Source organism: Oncorhynchus keta, unplaced genomic scaffold (assembly GCF_023373465.1).
Source record: "Oncorhynchus keta strain PuntledgeMale-10-30-2019 unplaced genomic scaffold, Oket_V2 Un_contig_3733_pilon_pilon, whole genome shotgun sequence".
NCBI classification, from domain to species: Eukaryota; Metazoa; Chordata; class Actinopteri; order Salmoniformes; family Salmonidae; genus Oncorhynchus; species Oncorhynchus keta.
Genome location: NW_026287400.1, coordinates 15,295 through 40,000, shown reverse-complemented (window position 1 = coordinate 40,000; position 24,706 = coordinate 15,295). Strand labels below are relative to the sequence as shown.

The 24,706-nt window shown below is 38.6% G+C and overlaps 1 protein-coding gene and 1 long non-coding RNA gene across 27 annotated transcripts in view; one reads left to right on the top strand and one right to left on the bottom strand.

The window, feature by feature from the left end:
• Positions 1 to 24,706, bottom strand: part of LOC127924148 (NACHT, LRR and PYD domains-containing protein 12-like) — a 38,918-nt gene that overhangs the window by 544 nt on the left and 13,668 nt on the right. Inside the window, exons 2-11 of one of the 26 annotated variants that reach the window (XM_052508591.1) lie at positions 22,622 to 22,738; positions 22,204 to 22,288; positions 21,849 to 22,077; positions 19,683 to 21,480; positions 17,603 to 17,776; positions 14,543 to 14,716; positions 11,000 to 11,173; positions 10,275 to 10,448; positions 1,413 to 1,583; positions 434 to 480 (exon numbers count right to left, since the gene is read on the bottom strand). In XM_052508591.1, the coding sequence (XP_052364551.1) occupies positions 434 to 480; positions 1,413 to 1,583; positions 10,275 to 10,448; positions 11,000 to 11,173; positions 14,543 to 14,716; positions 17,603 to 17,776; positions 19,683 to 21,480; positions 21,849 to 22,077; positions 22,204 to 22,288; positions 22,622 to 22,738 (3,143 nt within the window). The remainder of the gene's footprint in view (positions 1 to 433; positions 481 to 1,412; positions 1,584 to 10,274; positions 10,449 to 10,999; positions 11,174 to 14,542; positions 14,717 to 17,602; positions 17,777 to 19,682; positions 21,481 to 21,848; positions 22,078 to 22,203; positions 22,289 to 22,621; positions 22,739 to 24,706) is intronic. The other 25 variants (XM_052508597.1, XM_052508592.1, XM_052508596.1 and 22 more) reach the window with 25 other exon arrangements.
• On the top strand, positions 14,755 to 15,876 carry LOC127924150 (uncharacterized). The gene is made up of 3 exons (XR_008116932.1): positions 14,755 to 15,033; positions 15,270 to 15,564; positions 15,722 to 15,876. It is a non-coding gene; the product is annotated as an uncharacterized LOC127924150 (long non-coding RNA).

Below are 24,706 nucleotides of genomic sequence, written 5' to 3'. Positions count from 1 at the left end.
GATGGATGAAACCAGACACAATATTAGAAATCATCATCATTCACATTAGAATGTTAACTCACTTTTCACTAATTCATTTAATGTAGATGTTTCTAGGTATCAAAAGGAGAAGTTAAGGTAACTTGAGACTTGTTGAATGATCATATGTTATACTGTATGGTAATATAAAACACACTTAGTCACATTAATTACACACACACACACACACACACACACACACACACACACACACACACACACACACACACACACACACACACACACACATTGTCAAAGCAACTTTTTAAACTTTGGTGTCCCTGATTTCTGCTTCTGTAGAACTACAGCTGATATTTAATATGACCAAGTCAGTAATGATGTTGGTCTTTGACTTTGACTTAACTTGAATTAAGACTTATTCTTAGTCATATTCTTCACAGCAGTCAACACTCACATTTTCTAATCCCAGGTTTCATTCTGTTCTCTCCACCATGTTCCACACTGTAGCGGTAAGCAGAAGAACAGACAGTCATTGAGGGATATACACACACAGACACACACAGACACACACAGACACACACAGACACACACACACACACACAGACACACACACACACACACACAGGAAACACACACACACAGGAAACACACACACACACACACACTGGAGACACATGTTACACACACTGGAGACACACATACACACACAGGAAACACACACACACACACACAGGAGACACACACACACTGGAGACACACACACACACTGAGACACACACACACTGGAGACACACACACACACTGAGACACACACACACACACACACATAGGAAACACACACACAGGAAACACACACATACACACACTGGTGACACACACACACACACTGGTGACACACACACACACACACACACACACACACACACACACACACACACACAACACACACACACACTTTGACACACACACACTGGCCACACACACACACACTGGTGACACACACACACTGGACACACTGGACACACTAGACACACACACACACACAGGACACACTAGACACACACTAGACACACACACACACACACACACACACACACACACACACACACACACACACACACACACACACACACACACACACACACACTAGACACACTGACACACACACACACACACAGGACACACTGGACACACACACACACACACACTGGACACACACAGAGGACACACTGGACACACACACAGGACACACTGGACACACTGGACACACACACACTGGAGACACACACACACACTGGAGACACACACACACTGGAGACACACACACACACATATATATAACTTTGTCCAAGTGGTGGTCAGAATGTTTGTCTTAACCAGCCTGATAAGTCCAACATGTCTGATATGAACATTGACATAAACCCTCTACATACTTGAGTTTCTCCAGTCTGCAGTGTGGATCCAGTCCAGCAGAGAGCAGTCTGACTCCTGAGTCTCCTGGGTGATTGTAGCTCAGGTCCAGCTCTCTCAGGTGTGAGGGGTTTGACCTCAGAGCTGAGACCAGAGAAGCACAGCCTTCCTCTGTGACTAGACAGCCTGACAGCCTGCAAAGAGTCAAATCATATTTAAATCACACTGATATTATTTGGTGGTGAAAATAGTGGCAGTATATTTTTTCAACATATTCAGATATATCAGTGTCCTGAAACCTGCCATATCTATTCATAAAATAATGTATCATCATTAAAAATGACAAATGATCAAATCATTACCTGAGGATAGAAACATGTATAGTACAAATATTATAGTAGACTGACCAGACCAGTTTAAAATATCAGTATCAGTCAGAAGACAGACAGTGAGGTATCAGATTTAGATTGTATTGAGTATACAGTCCACACCATATCTATTTAGACAGTGAGGTATCAGATTTAGATTGTATTGAGTATACAGTCCACACCATATCTATTTAGACAGTGAGGTATCAGATTTAGATTGTATTGATCAGTGAGGTATCAGATTTAGATTGTATTGAGTATACATATCTATTTAGACAGTGAGGTATCAGATTTAGATTGTATTGAGTATACAGTCCACACCATATCTATTTAGACAGTGAGGTATCAGATTTAGATTGTATTGAGTATACAGTCCACACCATATCTATTTAGACAGTGAGGTATCAGATTTAGACAGTGTATTGAGTATACAGTCCACACCATATCTATTTAGACAGTGAGGTATCAGATTTAGATTGTATTGAGTATACAGTCCACACCATATCTATTTAGACAGTGAGGTATCAGATTTAGACTGTATTGAGTATACAGTCCACAACATATCTATTTAGACAGTGAGGTATCAGATTTAGATTGTATTGAGTATACAGTCCACACCATATCTATTTAGACAGTGAGGAATCAGATTTAGATTGTATTGAGTATACAGTCCACACCATATCTATTTAGACAGTGAGGTATCAGATTTAGATTGTATTGAGTATACAGTCCACAGCATATCTATTTAGACAGTAGGTTCAGATTTAGATTGTATTGACAGTCCACACCATATCTATTTAGACAGTGAGGTATCAGATTTAGATTGTATTGAGTATACAGTCCACACCATATCTATTTAGACAGTGAGGTATTTAGATTGTATTGAGTATACAGTCCACAGCATATCTATTTAGACAGTGAGGAATCAGATTTAGATATCTATTTAGACAGTGAGGTATCAGATTTAGATTGTATTGAGTATACAGTCCACACCATATCTATTTAGACAGTGAGGTATCAGATTTAGATTGTATTGAGTATACAGTCCACACCATATCTATTTAGACAGTGAGGTATCAGATTTAGATTGTATTGAGTATACAGTCCACACCATATCTATTTAGACAGTGAAGCTAACATTTAAAATGTGGCTCTATTCTCCAACATTTTGGATTTGAGGTCAAATGTTTCATATGACATGACAGTTTATAATGTCACCTTTAATTTGAGGATATTTTAACCTCTTAAACCTATGGGGGCGCTATGTCATTATTGGATAAAAAGACGTGCCCGTTTTAAGCGCAATATTTTCTCTCTTAAAGATGCTCGACTATGCATGGAATTGACAGCCTTGGAAAGACAAAACTCTGACGTCTCCAAAACTGCAAAGATATTATCTGTGAGTGCCCCAGAACTAATGCTACAGGCGAAACCAAGATGAAGTTTCATACTGGAAATGCCCCAGATTCTGAAGGCGCTGTGTTCCAATGTCTCCTTATATGGCTGTCAATGCGCCAGGAATGAGCCTGCCCTTTGTGTCGTTTCTCCAAGGTGTCTGCAGCATTGTGACGTGTTTGTAGGCATATCATTGGAAGATTGACCATAAGAGACTACATTTACCTGGTGTCCCGCCCGGTGTCCTGTGTCGAAATTATTGCGTAATCTGTAGGTCCATGCGCATTCCATTTCTTCAGAAGAGAAAATCAACTGCCACGAAGGATTTTATCGTCGATAGATATGTGAAAAACACATTGAGGATTGATTCTAAACATCGGTTTGCCATGTTTCTGTCGATATTATGGAGTTATTTTGGAAAAAAGTTTGCGTTTTAATGACTTACATTTTTTTTTTTTTTTTTTACCCAAACGTGATGAACAAAACGGAGCGATTAGTCGACACAAATAATATTTTTTTGTAAAAACGGAACATTTGCTATCTAACTGAGAGTCTCCTCATTGAAAACATCTGAAGTTCTTCAAAGGCAAATGATTTTATTTGAATCCTTTTCTGGTTTTTGTGAAAATGTTGCATGCTGAAAGACAGGCATAATCCTATGCTAGGCTATCAATACTGTTACACAAATGCTTGTTTAGCTATGGTTCAAAAGTATATTTTGAAAATCTGAGATGACAGTGTTGTTAACAAAAGGCTAAGCTTGAAAGCAAATAGATTAATTTCATTTCATTTGTGAATTTCATGAATAGTTAACGTTGCGTTATGGTAATGAGCTTGAGGCTGTAGTCACGATACCGGATCCGGGATGGCTCGACGCAAGAAGTTAAGACATATGTGTTTCAGTATTAAAAATGAAAACAATTCATGTTTCCAGTCTCCCAATTTGAAGAAGTCTTAAATATTATAAACAATTCACTCATAGTGTATTAAAATAGTCAAAAATTAGTTTTTTTGTCGTAAACTCGTTGGTTGCATTTGCAGTTTGTTTTGGTTGTGTTTTTGGTTGTGTTTTGCCCAATAATAAAATGGTGGATGATGAGTGGAGTACTTTTCTGTCTCAGAGAGTAGATAACATGTTTCTAAACAATAATAAATGAATCCTGATGATGCCATGATTAAGAAAAATAATGAAAGAATCATGAATAATAATGAGTGAGAAAGTTAGAGACGACAACAAAACATGCTAACCTCTCACCATTACCAAAACAGAGGAAACAACAAAATGCTAACCTGCTAACCTCTCACCATTACCAATAACAGAGGAAACAACAAAACATGCTAACCTCTCACCATTACCAATAACAGAGGAAACAACAAAACATGCTAACCTCTCACCATTACCAATAACAGAGGAAACAACAAAACATGCTAACCTCTCACCATTACCAATAACAGAGGAAACAACAAAACATGCTAACCTCTCACCATTACCAATAACAGAGGAAACAACAAAACATGCTAACCTCTCACCATTACCAATAACAGAGGAAACAACAAAACATGCTAACCTCTCACCATTACCAATAACAGAGGAAACAACAAAACATGCTAACCTCTCACCATTACCAATAACAGAGGAAACAATTACAAAACATGCTAACCTCTCACCATTACCAATAACAGAGGAAACAACAAAACATGCTAACCTCTCACCATTACCAATAACAGAGGAAACAACAAAACATGCTAACCTCTCACCATGCTAACCTCTCACCATTACCAATAACAGAGGAAACAACAAAACATGCTAACCTCTCACCATTACCAATAACAGAGGAAACAACAAAACATGCTAACCTCTCACCATTACCAATAACAGAGGTTACAACAAAACATGCTAACCTCTCACCATTACCAATAACAGAGGAAACAACAAAACATGCTAACCTCTCACCATTACCAATAACAGAGGAAACAACAAAACATGCTAACCTCTCACCATTACCAATAACAGAGGAAACAACAAAACATGCTAACCTCTCACCATTACCAATAACAGAGGTTACAACAAAACATGCTAACCTCTCACCATTACCAATAACAGAGGAAACAACAAAACATGCTAACCTCTCACCAAAACATTACCAATAACAGAGGATACAACAAAACATGCTAACCTCTCACCATTACCAATAACAAAGGCTACAACAAAACATGCTTACAACAAAACAAAACATGCTAACCTCTCACCATTACCAATAACAGAGGCTAACCTCTCACCATTACCAAAACAGAGGTTACAACAAAACATGCTAACCTCTCACCATTACCAATAACAGAGGAAACAACAAAACATGCTGACCTCTCACCATTACCAATAACAGAGGAAACAACAAAACATGCTAACCTCTCACCATTACCAATAACAGAGACTACAACAAAACACACTAACCTCTCACCATTACCAATAACAGAGGCTACAACAAAACACACTAACCTCTCACCATTACCAATAACAGAGACTACAACAAAACACACTAACCTCTCACCATTACCAATAACAGAGACTACAACAAAACACACTAACCTCTCACCATTACCAATAACAGAGACTACAACAAAACACACTAACCTCTCACCATTACCAATAACAGAGGCTACAACAAAACATACTAACCTCTCACCATTACCAATAACAGAGGAAACAACAAAACATGCTGACCTCTCACCATTACCAATAACAGAGGAAACAACAAAACATGCTGACCTCTCACCATTACCAATAACAGAGGAAACAACAAAACATGCTAACCTCTCACCATTACCAATAACAGAGGAAACAACAAAACATGCTAACCTCTCACCATTACCAATAACAGAGGAAACAACAAAACATGCTAACCTCTCACCATTACCAATAACAGAGGTTACAACAAAACATGCTAACCTCTCACCATTACCAATAACAGAGGTTACAACAAAACATGCTAACCTCTCACCATTACCAATAACAGAGGAAACAACAAAACATGCTAACCTCTCACCATTACCAATAACAGAGGAAACAACAAAACATGCTAACCTCTCACCATTACCAATAACAGAGGAAACAACAAAACATGCTAACCTCTCACCATTACCAATAACAGAGGAAACAACAAAACATGCTAACCTCTCACCATTACCAATAACAGAGGAAACAACAAAACATGCTAACCTCTCACCATTACCAATAACAGAGGTTACAACAAAACATGCTAACCTCTCACCATTACCAATAACAAAGGCTACAACAAAACATGCTAACCTCTCACCATTACCAATAACAGAGGATACAACAAAACATGCTAACCTCTCACCATTACCAATAACAGAGGTTACAACAAAACATGCTAACCTCTCACCATTACCAATAACAGAGGTTACAACAAAACATGCTAACCTCTCACCATTACCAATAACAAAGGCTACAACAAAACATGCTAACCACTCACCATTACCAATAACAGAGACTACAACAAAATATGCTAACCTCTCACCATTACCAATAACAGAGGAAACAACAAAACATGCTAACCTCTCACCATTACCAATAACAAAGGCTACAACAAAACATGCTAACCACTCACCATTACCAATAACAGAGACTACAACAAAACATGCTAACCTCTCACCATTACCAATAACAGAGGAAACAACAAAACATGCTGACCTCTCACCATTACCAATAACAGAGGAAACAACAAAACATGCTGACCTCTCACCATTACCAATAACAGAGGACTACAACAAAACATGCTAACCTCTCACCATTACCAATAACAGAGGCTACAACAAAACATGCTAACCTCTCACCATTACCAATAACAGAGGCTTACAACAAAACATGCTAACCTCTCACCATTACCAATAACAGAGACTACAACAAAACATGCTAACCTCTCACCATTACCAATAACAGAGGCTACAACAAAACATACTAACCTCTCACCATTACCAATAACAGAGGCTACAACAAAACATGCTAACCTCTCACCATTACCAATAACAGAGGAAACAACAAAACATGCTAACCTCTCACCATTACCAATAACAGAGGCTACAACAAAACACACTAACCTCTCACCATTACCAATAACAGAGGACAACAAAACAAAACACCATTACCAATAACAGAGGCTAACCTCTCACCATTACCAATAACAGAGGCTACAACAAAACATGCTAACCTCTCACCATTACCAATAACAGAGACTACAACAAAACATGCTAACCTCTCACCATTACCAATAACAGAGGCTACAACAAAACATGTAACCTCTCACCATTACCAATAGAGGATACAACAAAACATGCTACAGAGGATACAACAAAACATGCTAACCTCTCACCATTACCAATAACAGAGGCTACAACAAAACATGTTAACCTCTCACCATTACCAATAACAGAGGATACAACAAAACATGCTAACCTCTCACCATTACCAATAACAGAGGATACAACAAAACATGCTAACCTCTCACCATTACCAATAACAAGGGAAACAACAAAACATGCTAACCTCTCACCATTACCAATAACAGAGGCTACAACAAAACATGTTAACCTCTCACCATTACCAATAACAGAGGAAACAACAAAACATGCTACCAATCTCACCATTACCAATAACAGAGGCTACAACAAAACATGCTACCTAATTACTGCTCACCATTACCAATAACAGAGGAAACAACAAAACATGCTGACCTCTCACCATTACCAATAACAGAGGAAACAACAAAACATGCTGACCTCTCACCATTACCAATAACAGAGGAAACAACAAAACATGCTAACCTCTCACCATTACCAATAACAGAGAGGAAACAACAAAACATGCTGACCTCTCACCATTACCAATAACAGAGGAAACAACAAAACATGCTGCTACCTCTCACCATTACCAATAACAGAGGAAACAACAAAACATGCTAACCTCTCACCATTACCAATAACAGAGGAAACAACAAAACATGCTAACCTCTCACCATTACCAATAACAGAGGCTACAACAAAACATGCTAACCTCTCACCATTACCAATAACAGAGGAAACAACAAAACATGCTAACCTGACCATCACCATTACCAATAACAGAGGCTACAACAAAACATGCTAACCTCTCACCATTACCAATAACAGAGGAAACAACAAAACATGCTAACCTCTCACCATTACCAATAACAGAGACTACAACAAAACATGCTAACCTCTCACCATTACCAATAACAGAGGCTACAACAAAACATGCTAACCTCTCACAGAGACATTAAACATGCAACCTAACAGAGACTACAACAAAACATGCTAACCTCTCACCATTACCAATAACAGAGACTACAACAAAACATGCTAACCTCTCACCATTACCAATAACAGAGGAACAACAAAACATGCTAACCTCTCACCATTACCAATAACAGAGGCTACAACAAAACATACTAACCTCTCACCATTACCAATAACAGAGGAAACAACAAAACATGCTAACCTCTCACCATTACCAATAACAGAGGCTACAACAAAACATGCTAACCTCTCACCATTACCAATAACAGAGGAAACAACAAAACATGTTAACCTCTCACCATTACCAATAACAGAGACTACAACAAAACATGCTAACCTCTCACCATTACCAATAACAGAGACTACAACAAAACATACTAATTACCAATAACAGAGACTACACCATTACCAATAACAGAGGCTACAACAAAACATAACCTCTCACCATTACCAATAACAGAGGATACAACAAAGCATGCTAACCTCTCACCATTACCAATAACAGAGGAAACAACAAAACATGTTAACCTCTCACCATTACCAATAACAGAGGCTACAACAAAACATACTAACTGCTCACCATTACAAATAACAGAGGATACAACAAAACATGCTAACCTCTCACCATTACCAATAACAGAGGCTACAACAAAACATACTAACTGCTCACCATTACCAATAACAGAGGCTACAACAAAACATACTAACTGCTCACCATTACCAATAACAGAGGATAACAATTACAAAACAACAAAACATGCTAACCTCACCATCACCATTACCAATAACAGAGGCTACAACAAAACATACTAACCTGCTCACCATTACCAATAACAGAGGATACAACAACACATGCTAACCTCTCACCATTACCAATAACAGAGGCTACAACAAAACATACTAACTGCTCACCATTACCAATAACAGAGGATACAACAAAACATGCTAACCTCTCACCATTACCAATAACAGAGGAAACAACAAAACATGCTAACCTCTCACCATTACCAATAACAGAGGAAACAACAAAACATGCTAACCTCTCACCATTACCAATAACAGAGGCTACAACAAAACATGCTAACCTCTCACCATTACCAATAACAGAGGCTACAACAAAACATGCCAATCTCTCACCATTACCAATAACAGAGACTACAACAAAACATGCTAACCTCTCACAATTACCAATAACAGAGACTACAACAAAACATGCTAACCTCTCACCATTACCAATAACAGAGACTACAACAAAACATGCTAACCTCTCACCATTACCAATAACAGAGACTACAACAAAACATGCTAACCTCTCACCATTATCAATAACAGAGGATACAACAAAACATGCTAACCTCTCACCATTACCAATAACAGAGGCTACAACAAAACATGCTAACCTCTCACCATTACCAATAACAGAGGCTACAACAAAACATGCAAACCTAACCTCACCATTACAACAAAACATGCTAACCTAATTACCAATAACAGTGGCTAGAAGTGTTCAGAAACATCTTCTATTCTTACTGACAATACAGGTGAAGTGACTCCAAAATGACAGGACATTATTCACCATTCAGTTTCTATTAGGAAAACATCTAAAACACAACCAAGACAAACTGCAAATTAATTCAACAAGTTATTAGAATCACAAGCTTGATGTAATCACTGCAGGCTTGGAATATGGGACCAAATACTAAACGTATGACTACTTTAACACACTATAAGTGAATATAACCGAATAATTACGACTTTTCAAATGCTTTCATATCTGATAATACTGACCTCAGAGTCTCCAGTTTACAGTGGGGATTCCCCAGTCCAGCAGAGAGCAGCTTCACTCCTGAATCCTTCAGGTCATTGTTACTCAGATCCAGCGCTCTCAGGTGTGAGGGGTTTGACCTCAGAGCTGAGACCAGAGAAGCACAGCCTTCCTCTGTGACTCCACAGCCTGACAGCCTGACAAAGAGATCATCATGACTTCACAAACACACTGTTAATTTAACACCAGTAGTGTAGAAGGACAATTAAGTTTTAATTGTGATTGATATGTGAAAATTAACATAATATTTAGTTAGTTAACCACAACACCCCTGTGGTGAAACGATTATTGCTGTGGAAGGTAATGAGCAACATATTGTGTATTGTGTGTGTGTGTGTGTGTGTGTGTGTGTGTGTGTGTGTGTGTGTGCAACAAAACATGTGTGTGTGTGTGTGTGTGTGTGTGTGTGTGTGTGTGTGTGTGTGTGTGTGTGTGTCCTGTTGGTGTCCTATGTGTGTCCAGTGTGTGTGTGTGTGTGTGTCCCTGTTGGTGTCCTATGTGTGTTCAGTGAGTCCATTGTGTGAAAGGACACACACAATGGCCAAACAGAATGGACAGATACAGGACACACACACACACACACATTCAGCATATAACTTTGTCCAAGTGGTGGTCAGAATGTTTGTCTTAACCAGCCTGATAAGTCAAACATGTCTGCTATGAACATTGACATAAACCCTCTACATACTTGAGTTTCTCCAGTCTGCAGTGTGGATCCTCCAGTCCAGCAGAGAGCAGTCTGACTCCTGAGTTTCCTGGGTGATTGTAGCTCAGGTCCAGCTCTCTCAGGTGTGAGGGGTTTGACTCCAGAGCTGAGACCAGAGAAGCACAGCCTTCCTCTGTGACTAGACAGCCTGACAGCCTGCAAAGAGTCAAATCAGATTAAAATCACACTGCTATTCTTTGGTGGTGAAAATAGTTGCAGTCTATTTTGTCAACATATTCAGATATATCAGTGTCCTGAAACCTTCCATATCTATTCGTAAAATAGTGTATCATCATAAAAAATGACAAATGATCAAAGTATTGCCTGCAGATAGAAACATGTATAGTACAAATATTTGAGTAGACTGACCAGACCAGTTTAAAAAGCAGTATCAGTCAGAAGACAGACAGTGAATAATCAGATTTAGATTGTATTGAGTATACAGTCCACACCATATCTATTTAGACAGTGAGGTATCAGATTTAGATTGTATTGAGTATACAGTCCACACCATATCTATTTAGACAGTGAGTATCAGATTTAGATTGTATTGAGTATACAGTCCACACCATATCTATTTAGACAGTGAGGAATCAGATTTAGATTGTATTGAGTATACAGTCCACACCATATCTATTTAGACAGTGAGGTATCAGATTTAGATTGTATTGAGTATACAGTCCACACCATATCTATTTAGACAGTGAGGTATCAGATTTAGATTGTATTGAGTATACAGTCCACACCATATCTATTTAGACAGTGAGGTATCAGATTTAGATTGTATTGAGTATACAGTCCACACCATATCTATTTAGACAGTGAGGTATCAGATTTAGATTGTATTGAGTATACAGTCCACACCATATCTATTTAGACAGTGAGGTATCAGATTTAGATTGTATTGAGTATACAGTCCACACCATATCTATTTAGACAGTGAGGAATCAGATTTAGATTGTATTGAGTATACAGTCCACACCATATCTATTTAGACAGTGAGGTATCAGATTTAGATTGTATTGAGTATACAGTCCTCACCATATCTATTTAGACAGTGAGGTATCAGATTTAGATTGTATTGAGTATACAGTCCTCACCATATCTATTTAGACAGTGAGGTATCAGATTTAGATTGTATTGAGTATACAGTCCACACCATATCTATTTACAGTGAGGTATCAGATTTAGATTGTATTGAGTATACAGTCCACACCATATCTATTTAGACAGTGAGGTATCAGATTTAGATTGTATTGAGTATACAGTCCACACCATATCTATTTAGACAGTGAGGAATCAGATTTAGATTGTATTGAGTATACAGTCCACACCATATCTATTTAGACAGTGAGGAATCAGATTTAGATTGTATTGAGTATACAGTCCACACCATATCTATTTAGACAGTGGAGCTAACATTTCAAATGTGGCTCTATTCTCCAACATTTTGGATTTGAGGTCAAATGTTTCATATGACATGACAGTTTATAATGTCACCTTTAATTTGAGGTTATTTTAAGACAAGTGTTTCACTATTAAAAATTAAAACAATTTATGTTTCTAGTCTCCCCATTTGAAGAAGTCTTAAGTATTCTGAACAATTCACACATAGTGTATTAAAATAGTCAAAAAATTAGTTTTTTTGTCGTAAACTCGTTGGTTGCATTGCAGTTTGTTTTGGTTGTGTTTTTGGTTGTGTTTTGCCCAATAATAAAATGGTGGATGATGAGTGGAGTACTTTTCTGTCTCAGAGAGTAGATAACATGTTTCTAAACAATAATAAATGTATCCTGATGATGCCATGATTAAGAAAAATAATGAAAGATTCATGAAAAAAAACATGAGTGAGAAAGTTACAGAGGCTACAACAAAACATGGTAACCTCTCACCATTACCAATAACAGAGACTACAACAAAACATGGTAACCTCTCACCATTACCAATAACAGAGACTACAACAAAACATGCTAACCTCTCACCATTACCAATAACAGAGACTACAACAAAGCATGCTAACCTCTCACCATTAAATAACAGAGACTACAACAAAACATGTAACCTCTCACCATTACCAATAACAGAGACTACAACAACATGCTAACCTCTCACCATTACCAATAACAGAGGCTACAACAAAACATGGTAACCTCTCACCATTACCAATAACAGAGACTACAACAAAACATACTAACCTCTCACCATTACCAATAACAGAGGCTACAACAAAACATGCTAACCTCTCACCATTACCAATAACAGAGGCTACAACAAAAGATGCTAACCTCTCACCATTACCAATACCAGAGGCTACAACAAAACATGCTAACCTCTCACCATTACCAATAACAGAGGCTACAACAAAACATGCTAACCTCTCACCATTACCAATAACAGAGGCTACAACAAAACATGCTAACCTCTCACCATTACCAATAACAGAGGCTACAACAAAACATGCTAACCTCTCACCATTACCAATAACAGAGGCTACAACAAAAGATGCTAACCTCTCACCATTACCAATAACAGAGGCTACAACAAAAGATGCTAACCTCTCACCATTACCAATAACAGGCTACAACAAAACATGCTAACCTCTCACCATTACCAATAACAGAGGCTACAACAAAACATGCTAACCTCTCACCATTACCAATAACAGAGGATACAACAAAACATGCTAACCTCTCACCATTACCAATAACAGAGGCTACAACAAAACATGCTAACCTCTCACCATTACCAATAACAGAGACTACAACAAAACATGCTAACCTCTCACCATTACCAATAACAGAGGCTACAACAAAACATGCTAACCTCTCACCATTACCAATAACAGAGGCTACAACAAAACATGCTAACCTCTCACCATTACCAATAACAGAGACTACAACAAAACATGCTAACCTCTCACCATTACCAATAACAGAGACTACAACAAAACATGCTAACCTCTCACCATTACCAATAACAGAGACTACAACAAAACATGCTAACCTCTCACCATTACCAATAACAGAGGATACAACAAAACATACTAACCTCTCACCATTACCAATAACAGAGGCTACAACAAAACATGCTAACCTCTCACCATTACCAATAACAGAGGGGGTCTGATCTTTGTGCCTCTGTAACTTTCTCATTCATCATTATTCTCGATTCATTCCTGATTATTCATCATCATAGTAGCATCCACATGAATGTAGAAGTGTTCAGAAACATCTTCTATTCTTACTGACAATACAAGTGAAGTGACTCCAAAATGACAGGACATTATTCACCATTCAGTTTCTATTAGGAAAACATCTAAAACACAACCAAGACAAACTGCTAATTAATTCAACAAGTTAGTAGAATCACAAGCTTGATGTAATCACTGCAGGCATGGAATATGGGACCAAATACTAAACTTATGACTACTTTAATACACTATAAGTGAATGTTTCAGAGTAATTACGACTTTTTCAAATGGGAGAACTACATTATTAAAGTGCTTTCATATCTGATAATACTGACCTCAGAATCTCCAGTTTACAGTGTGGATCCTCCAGTCCAGCAGAGAGCAGCTTCACTCCTGAATCCTTCAGGTCATTGTTACTCAGATCCAGCTCTCTCAGGTGTGAGGGGTTTGACTCCAGAGCTGAGACCAGAGAAGCACAGCCTTCCTCTGTGACTAGACAGCCTGACAGCCTGCAAAGAGTCAAATCAGATTAAAATCACACTGCTATTCTTTGGTGGTGAAAATAGTTGCAGTCTATTTTGTCAACATATTCAGATATATCAGTGTCCTGAAACCTTCCATATCTATTCGTAAAATAGTGTATCATCATAAAAAATGACAAATGATCAAAGTATTGCCTGCAGATAGAAACATGTATAGTACAAATATTATAGTAGACTGACCAGACCAGTTTAAAAATCAGTATCAGTCAGAAGACAGACAGTGAGGAATCAGATTTAGATTGTATTGAGTATACAGTCCACACCATATCTATTTAGACAGTGAGGTATCAGATTTAGATTGTATTGAGTATACAGTCCACACCATATCTATTTAGACAGTGAGTTATCAGATTTAGATTGTATTGAGTATACAGTCCACACCATATATATTTAGACAGTGAGGAATCAGATTTAGATTGTATTGAGTATACAGTCCACACCATATCTATTTAGACAGTGAGGTATCAGATTTAGATTGTATTGAGTATACAGTCCACACCATATCTATTTAGACAGTGAGGTATCAGATTTAGATTGTATTGAGTATACAGTCCACACCATATCTATTTAGACAGTGAGGTATCAGATTTAGATTGTATTGAGTATACAGTCCACACCATATCTATTTAGACAGTGAGGAATCAGATTTAGATTGTATTGAGTATACAGTCCACATCATATCTATTTAGACAGTGAGGTATCAGATTTAGATTGTATTGAGTATACAGTCCACACCATATCTATTTAGACAGTGAGGAATCAGATTTAGATTGTATTGAGTATACAGTCCACACCATATCTATTTAGACAGTGAGGTATCAGATTTAGATTGTATTGAGTATACAGTCCTCACCATATCTATTTAGACAGTGAGGTATCAGATTTAGATTGTATTGAGTATACAGTCCTAAAACACCATATCTATTTAGACATAGTGATTAAAATAGTCAAAAAATTAGTTTTTTTGTCGAGGAATCAGATTTAGATTGTATTGAGTATACAGTCCACACCATATCTATTTAGACAGTGAGGTATCAGATTTAGATTGTATTGAGTATACAGTCCACACCATATCTATTTAGACAGTGAGGTATCAGATTTAGATTGTATTGAGTATACAGTCTACACCATATCTATTTAGACAGTGAGGATCAGATTTAGAAAAATAATGTAAGATTCATGAAAAAAATGAGTGATACAGTCCACACCATAACCTCTATTTAACAGTGAGGTATCAACAAAACATGTAACCTTCACCATTACCAATACAGTCCTACAACAAATATCTATTTAGACAGTGAAGCTAACAAAAATGTGGCTCTATTCTCCAACATTTTGGATTTGAACAAATGTAACCTTCATATGACCAATGACAGTTTATAATGTCACCTTTAATTTGAGGTTATTTTAAGACAAGACTGTAACCTCTCACCATTACCAATAAAAGACTAAAACAAAACATGTTTCTAACCTCTCACCATTACCAATAACAGAAGTCTACAACAAAACATGAACCAATTCAACAAAACATGCTAACCTGTATTAAAATAGTCAAAAAACATGCTAGTTTTTTACCAATAACAGAGACTACAACAAAACATGCTAACCTTTCACCATTTGTTTTAACAGAGTTTTTGTTTGTGTTAACCTTGCACCATTACCAATAACAGAGGATACAACAAAACATGCTAACCTTTCACCATTCTAACAGAGAGTACAACAAAACATGTTTCTAAACAATAATAAATACAACAAAACATGCTAACCTCTCACCATTACCAATAAAAGACTACAACAAAGATTCAACCTGAAAAAAATGAGACTACAACAAAACAGAGGCTACAACAAAACATGACTAACCTCTCACCATTACCAATAACAGAGACTACAACAAAACATGCTAACCTCTCACCATTACCAATAACAGAGACTACAACAAAACATGCTAACCTCTCACCATTACCAATAACAGAGACTACAACAAAACATGCTAACCTCTCACCATTACCAATAACAGAGACTACAACAAAGCATGCTAACCTCTCACCATTACCAATAACAGAGACTACAACAAAACATGCTAACCTCTCACCATTACCAATAACAGAGACTACAACAAAACATGCTAACCTCTCACCATTACCAATAACAGAGACTACAACAAAACATGCTAACCTCTCACCATTACCAATAACAGAGACTACAACAAAACATGCTAACCTCTCACCATTACCAATAACAGAGACTACAACAAAACATGCTAACCTCTCACCATTACCAATAACAGAGGCTACAACAAAACATGTTAACCTCTCACCATTACCAATAACAGAGGCTACAACAAAACATGCTAACCTCTCACCATTACCAATAACAGAGGCTACAACAAAACATGCTAACCTCTCACCATTACCAATAACAGAGGCTACAACAAAACATGCTAACCTCTCACCATTACCAATAACAGAGGGGTCTGATCTTTGTGCCTCTGTAACTTTCTCATTCATCATTATTCTCGATTCATTCCTGATTATTCATCATCATAGTAGCATCCACATGAATGTAGAAGTGTTCAGAAACATCTTCTATTCTTACTGACAATACAAGTGAAGTGACTCCAAAATGACAGGACATTATTCACCATTCAGTTTCTATTAGGAAAACATCCAAAACACAACCAAGACAAACTGCTAATTAATTCAACAAGTTAGTAGAATCACAAGCTTGATGTAATCACTGCAGGCATGGAATATGGGACCAAATACTAAACGTATGACTACTTTAATACACTATAAGTGAATATAACCGAATAATTACGACTTTTCAAATGCTTTCATATCTGATAATACTGACCTCAGAGTCTCCAGTTTACAGTGGGGATTCCCCAGTCCAGCAGAGAGCAGCTTCACTCCTGAATCCTTCAGGTCATTGTTACTCAGATCCAGCTCTCTCAGGTGTGAGGGGTTTGACCTCAGCGCTGAGACCAGAGAAGCACAGCCTTCCTCTGTGACTCCACAGCCTGACAGCCTGACAAAGAGATCATCATGACTTCACAAACACACTGTTAATTTAACACCAGTAGTGTAGAAGGACAATGGCAGATGCATTTGGTTAATTCTCCCAAACAACATATAGATTCATCTTCCGTCTCCTAGAATTGTATGGTCATATTGTTATACAGATGTGAAAATCAATGAATTTATTCAATATGTTTTTCAAAATAATATACAGTGCCTTGCGAAAGTATTCGGCCCCCTTGAACTTTGCGACCTTTTGCCAAATTTCAGGCTTCAAACATAAAGATATAAAACTGTATTTTTTTTGTGAAGAATCAACAACAAGTGGGACACAATCATGAAGTGGAACAACATTTATTGGATATTTCAAACTTTTTTAACAAATCAAAAGCTGAAAAATTGGGTGTGCAAAATTATTCAGCCCCCTTAAGTTAATACTTTGTAGCGCCACCTTTTGCTGAGATTACAGCTGTAAGTCGCTTGGGGTATGTCTCTATCAGTTTTGCACATCGAGAGACTGACATTTTTTCCCATTCCTCCTTGCAAAACAGCTCGAGCTCAGTGAGGTTGGATGGAGAGCATTTGTGAACAGCAGTTTTCAGTTCTTTCCACAGATTCTCGATTGGATTCAGGTCTGGACTTTGACTTGGCCATTCTAACACCTGGATATGTTTATTTTTGAACCATTCCATTGTAGATTTTGCTTTATGTTTTGGATCATTGTCTTGTTGGAAGACAAATCTCTGTCCCAGTCTCAGGTCTTTTGCAGACTCCATCAGGTTTTCTTCCAGAATGGTCCTGTATTTGGCTCCATCCATCTTCCCATCAATTTTAACCCTCTTCCCTGCTGAAGAAAAGCAGGCCCAAACCATGATGCTGCCACCACCATGTTTGACAGTGGGGATGGTGTGTTCAGGGTGATGAGCTGTGTTGCTTTTACGCCAAACATAACGTTTTGCATTGTTGCCAAAAAGTTCAATTTTGGTTTCATCTGACCAGAGCACCTTCTTCCACATGTTTGATGTGTCTCCCAGGTGGCTTGTGGCAAACTTTAAACAACACTTTTTATGGATATCTTTAAGAAATAGCTTTCTTCTTGCCACTCTTCCATAAAGGCCAGATTTGTGCAATATACGACTGATTGTTGTCCTATGGACAGAGTCTCCCACCTCAGCTGTAGATCTCTGCAGTTCATCCAGAGTGATCATGGGCCTCTTGGCTGCATCTCTGATCAGTCTTCTTCTTGTATGAGCTGAAAGTTTAGAGGGACGGCAAGGTCTTGGTAGATCTGCAGTGGTCTGATACTCCTTCCATTTCAATATTATCGCTTGCACAGTGCTCCTTGGGATGTTTAAAGCTTGGGAAATCTTTTTGTATCCAAATCCGGCTTTAAACTTCTTCACAACAGTATCTCGGACCTGCCTGGTGTGTTCCTTGTTCTTCATGATGCTCTCTGTGCTTTTAACAGACCTCTGAGACTATCAGGTGCATTTATACGGAGACTTGATTACACACAGGTGGATTGTATTTATCATCATTAGTCATTTAGGTCAACATTGGATCATTCAGAGATCCTCACTGAACTTCTGGAGAGAGTTTGCTGCACTGAAAGTAAAGGGGCTGAATAATTTTGCACGCCCAATTTTTCAGTTTTTGATTTGTTAAAAAAGTTTGAAATATCCAATAAATGTCGTTCCACTTCATGATTGTGTCCCACTTGTTGTTGATTCTTCACAAAAATATACAGTTTTATATCTTTATGTTTGAAGCCTGAAATGTGGCAAAAGGTCGCAAAGTTCAAGGGGGCCGAATACTTTCGCAGGGCACTGTATTATACATATTATAATACATATTTTTCTCTAAACTGAATATTTCTTCCTGATGATTAGTTCTTATATGTCATTTTATTTACTCACAGAACAGCTCTGGAGGCTTTGACCACTGGCAGCAGCCTCAGAAGACCTTCCTCTGATCTGGAGTATTTCTTCAGGTCAAACACATCCAGCTCCTTTTCTGAAGTCAGTAACACAAAGACCAGAGCTGACCACTGTCCAGGTGACAGGTTGGGTTTTGAGAGACTTCCTGATCTCAGGTAGCTTTGGATCTCCTCCACTAGAGAATGGTCCTTCAGTTCATTCAGACAGTGGAACAGATTGATGCTCCTCTCTGGAGAGGGATTCTCCCTGATCTTCTCCTTGATGTACTTGACTGTTTCTTCATGGCTCTGTGAGCTACTTCTTGTCATTGTTAGTAGACCTCGTAAGTGCTTCTGATTGGACTCCAGTGAGAGGCCCAGAAGGAAGCGGAGGAAAAGGTCCAGGTTTCCTGTCTCACTTTGTAAAGCTTTATCCACAGCACTCTTGTAGAAAGTAACTTTACGCCTTTGTTTGATCCTCACAGAAAAGCTCCTGGACGTCGTTCTCAGTTTGTCCATTACATTCTCATTGTTGTTGATGAATGAGAGGAACACATATACAGCAGCCAGAAACTCCTGAATGCTCAGATGAACAAAGCAGTACACCTTGTCCTGGTACAGCCCACATTCCTCTTTAAAGAGCTGTGTGCACAATCCTGAGTACACTGAGGCTTCATTGACATCAATGCCAGCCTCTTTCAGGTCTTCTTCATAGAAAATCAGATTGCCCTTCACAAGCTGCTGAAAAGCCAGTTTTCCCAGTGACAGAATGCTCTCTTTATTCCAGTGTGGACCTGTCTCTTCTTTCCCAAGATACTTTTCATTCTTCTGTTTGGTATAAAACATCACAAGGTGTGTGTACATCTCAGTCAGAGTCTTGGGCATCTCTTCTCTCTTGTGTTTCAGCATGTATTCAAGGACTATAGCAGAAATCCAACAGAAGACTGGAATGTGGCACATGATGTGGAGGCTCCTTGATGTCTTTATGTGTGAGATGATTCTGCTGGCCAGGTCCTCATCACTGAATCTCTTCCTGAAGTACTCCTCCTTCTGTGGGTCATTGAACCCTCGTACCTCTGTCACCTGGTCAACACACCCTGAAGGGATCTTATTGGCTGCTGCAGGTCGGGTAGTTATCCAGAGGAGAGCAGAGGGAAGCAGATTTCCCTTGATGAGATTTGTCAGCAGAACATCCACTGAGGTTGACTCTGTGACGTCACAACAGATCTTGTTCTTCTGGAAGTCTAGGGGCAGTCGGCACTCATCCAGACCATCAAAGATGAACAGAACATTGTACTTGTTGTAGATGGAGATTCCTGATTGTTTGGTTTCCATTGAGAAGTGATTGAGAAGTTCAATGAAAGTGTGTTTGTCCCCTTTCATCAAATTCAGCTCCCGAAAAGGGAATGAAAATACAAATTGGACATCCTGATTTGCTTTTCCTTCAGCCCAGTCCAGAATGAACTTCTGCACAGAGACTGTTTTTCCAATGCCAGCGACTCCCTTTGTCAGCACAGTTCTGATACGTTTGTCTTGTCCAGTTAAGGGTTTGAAGATGTCGTTACATTTGATTGCAGTCTCTGGTCTTGCTTGTTTTCTGGTTGTTGTCTCAATCTGTCTCAGCTCATGTTCATTATTGACCTCTCCTGTTCCACCCTCTGTGATGTAGAGCTCTGTGTAGATCTTATTGAGAAGTGTTGGGTTTCCTTGTTTAGCGATCCCCTCAAATACACATTGAAAATTCTTCTTTAGATTAGATTTGAGTTCACGTTGGCAAATCACAGCAAGCTCATCTGAATCTAGAAATAACACAGAGGATATTAATATTACGTCTGTTTTAATGCCTACAGTATTGAAGGACTGTTATAAAGTTGTACATTATAATAATTTATTATCTTAACTGACTGTATAAATGTGTAAATGTTTTCATAATGCATTACAGACTGGTGTGACTGATTACATTATTATTGGTATTATTGATGGTATTATTAATGTTGTCTCTAAATTAATCACCACAACACATCCCTGCTGCTACTTGATGAGGTCACTAGGTGTTGTGTTAAGGCTGCTACAATATCATTGAGTTACACAGCTACTTTAGCTGTACTTTAGCTACAGCTTTTAAATGTTATAAAACACCATTCAACATGAGGCAGACAGCTCTTACATTTCTCCAGTGTGTCAGCAAGCTCCTTCTGGTTCATTTTCCTCAGGATGTGCAGTGTGATCTTCAGAGCCCCCTCTCTGGCACTGCTCTCCTGCTTCTCATCTTCAGCGTCCACCACTTCCTTGTCCTGCTTCTGACTCTCAAAGCCTTCTGGGAATTCTGGACTAAGAATCCTCTTGAACATCTTCAGCTCGTTCTTCACAAATGTCATCATTTTCTCTTCAAGCAACTGACATAAATAAAGTAAATAAGTTAAGCAAGATAATAAATGCTTTCTCATTAACACAATAAATGATTGACAGATCAACTTTACTTGAGGTAAACAAAAACAAATGTACATAACAGGACCACATACACTGAATATGGAGGCCAGGTCTGTTTGATGACTCTGGGAAGACTGACCACTGAGAATCTCTGACTCTGATCTCTCCTGTTGGTTTCTGTGGACAAAACATGAGATTACATCTCCTCATCCAGGGAGTACACACACACACACACACACACACACACACACACACACACACACACACACACACACACACACACACACACACACACACACACACACACACACACACACACACACACACACACACACACACACACACACACAGGGAGGGAATGTTGTGTTTGTTTAATATTTTGTTATGCAAATGGACAATGATTAGCCTATGGATTATGAAAACAACAACAATAAATGGGAAAATGGGAGGAGAAATGACTAGAGACAGTGTTGTTTATCTCACTGACCAGGACCCATGAGTTCTTCTTACCTTTGTTCAGTAGAAAAGTCTCCCTCTCTAAAGTTGATAGGTTTACCCATAGACCAGTCACTCTTCATGGACACACAGCTGGGAACAGGGGAGGCTGGTCTCTCCTGCTTGATTGGTCTTCAACACAACAGAGACAAACATTACATCTCTCATCTACTCTGAGCTCAGATGGGGAAACATAAGAAGAGTTTCACAAATAGAACTGACTTCCAGACGTTAGTTAATGGCGCGAGCAGTGTGTCATTTTTTATGACGAAATTCAATTTAGCGTCGCGAGCGTTGTAGTCAGTCTGTCAGCCCCGCTAAAAGGCTGGTGTCGTTACTCTGCCTTCTCCGGGGGATGTTGAGGTAAATTTACTAACCGGGAGGATTCGAATTATGTAATTTATTGGAGGGCTGGAAGACGCACTTTCGAGGTTGTTTACTCACAATATCAGATATTAAGATGATTTTTATAATGAATGTATACTGAGGTTGAGGTTCTGACTAGTGATTATTTACCCGGGGTTCAATACCTGCTATTGAGGCGCCCTGAAAATAATATTCAAAAGTTCGGTCCTTGGACACAGAGGGGTTAAACACTAAAGTTACCGTCCATCTAGTGAAGAGAGGAGAACCGGACAGAGGTAGCCAGCATCCGTCAACGAGAGAGGGAGAAGCCTCACCGGGATTTAACAGGTGGAAGAAACAACCGGGGAGCTCCATCGGTCCACAAGAAATGCAGACAGCCGGTGATGATGTAGTGGTAGCTATGGTAACTAGGATGCTGCTGGTAGAGTAGCTATGGTAACTAGGATGCTGCTGGTAGAGTAGCTAGCTAGCTTGCCGAGCTGTACCGACTAGCTAGCAGGTTGTTCGTCTTTCCCTCGTCTCGATGATGAATCCGGTGAACCACAAAATGAAACAAGGACAGAGAGTGAAAAGGATCTGGCTACACTCATACTGTCCCTGACCGTAAAGAAAAAAGCCAATTGAACAATAAACTTCGGTGTCTCAACACTAAAACAAACTCTGTCGTTATTCCCCAAGATCACCTCAGTCCACTCTGCGCGTAACCGGCTTGGCGCCACACCGAACGGGGACTCGGACTGTTCTGTACGGGGACGCGGACAGTCCCAGAACGCGGACATGAGCAGTGCAACACAATCAACTAAACCCAGTCTTTACAGTGGATTACATTAGTAATATTCATTTTTTATTATTATGTTAAACAAACATTCAATATTTTGAGATCTGGGACCATGTTCACACAGTGTCTCAGAGTAGAACATTGGTCGTATAAGTGCTGAGAATAAAGACATTTTACACGTATGGGTATAAGTGGGTGGGTAACTATGCATGAAGTCTCTAGTCCCACCTAGTCGGCAGATATTTAGGACACCTCGTGAGCTGTCCTAAGTAGTTAAGAGTTAACAGCAGCTGTCCTAAGTAGTTAAGAGTTAACAGCAGGTGTCTTGATAATACTATAGAATAATGCAGTGAGTCAGTGGTTCCTGCTCCACATGTAATTGTTTTGGAGTAGTTAAAATAATGTTTCGATGTTTGATAGGATCAATCTATAAATAATGTTTTGATATTTGATATGATCAATCCATTAATAATATATGTCTTGTGCTTTTGGCAATGATTTATGTATAATAATTATGTATAACAAGTGATACCATGTATGTCTCTAAAGCGTTTTGTCTTCATTTTGGCAGATTAACTCATGTTTATTCCCCAAGATTAACTCAGGTTTTCACCCAGTGGCTAAGGAGTTGGACCTGTGGCCTAAAGTTGGCTGGTTCAAATCCCGGTGTAAAATGTGCGATTTGCCAACTGCTGGGTTGTGTGATGTCATTTATTGACGGGCTGGAAGACGTACTCTGTCTTTTCTATTCTGAGGTTGTTTACTCGCAATATCAGATATTAAGGTGATTTTTTATAATGCATTTATTCTAAGGTTGAGGTTCTGACTAGTGATTATTTACCTGGGATTCAATACCTGCTATAGTCACTTGTTTTTCTCTCCCAATAGCAACACAGCCCTAATATGAGATAAATAGCAAACTAAAGTAATGAGACCATTTTAGAAAATCATGGGAC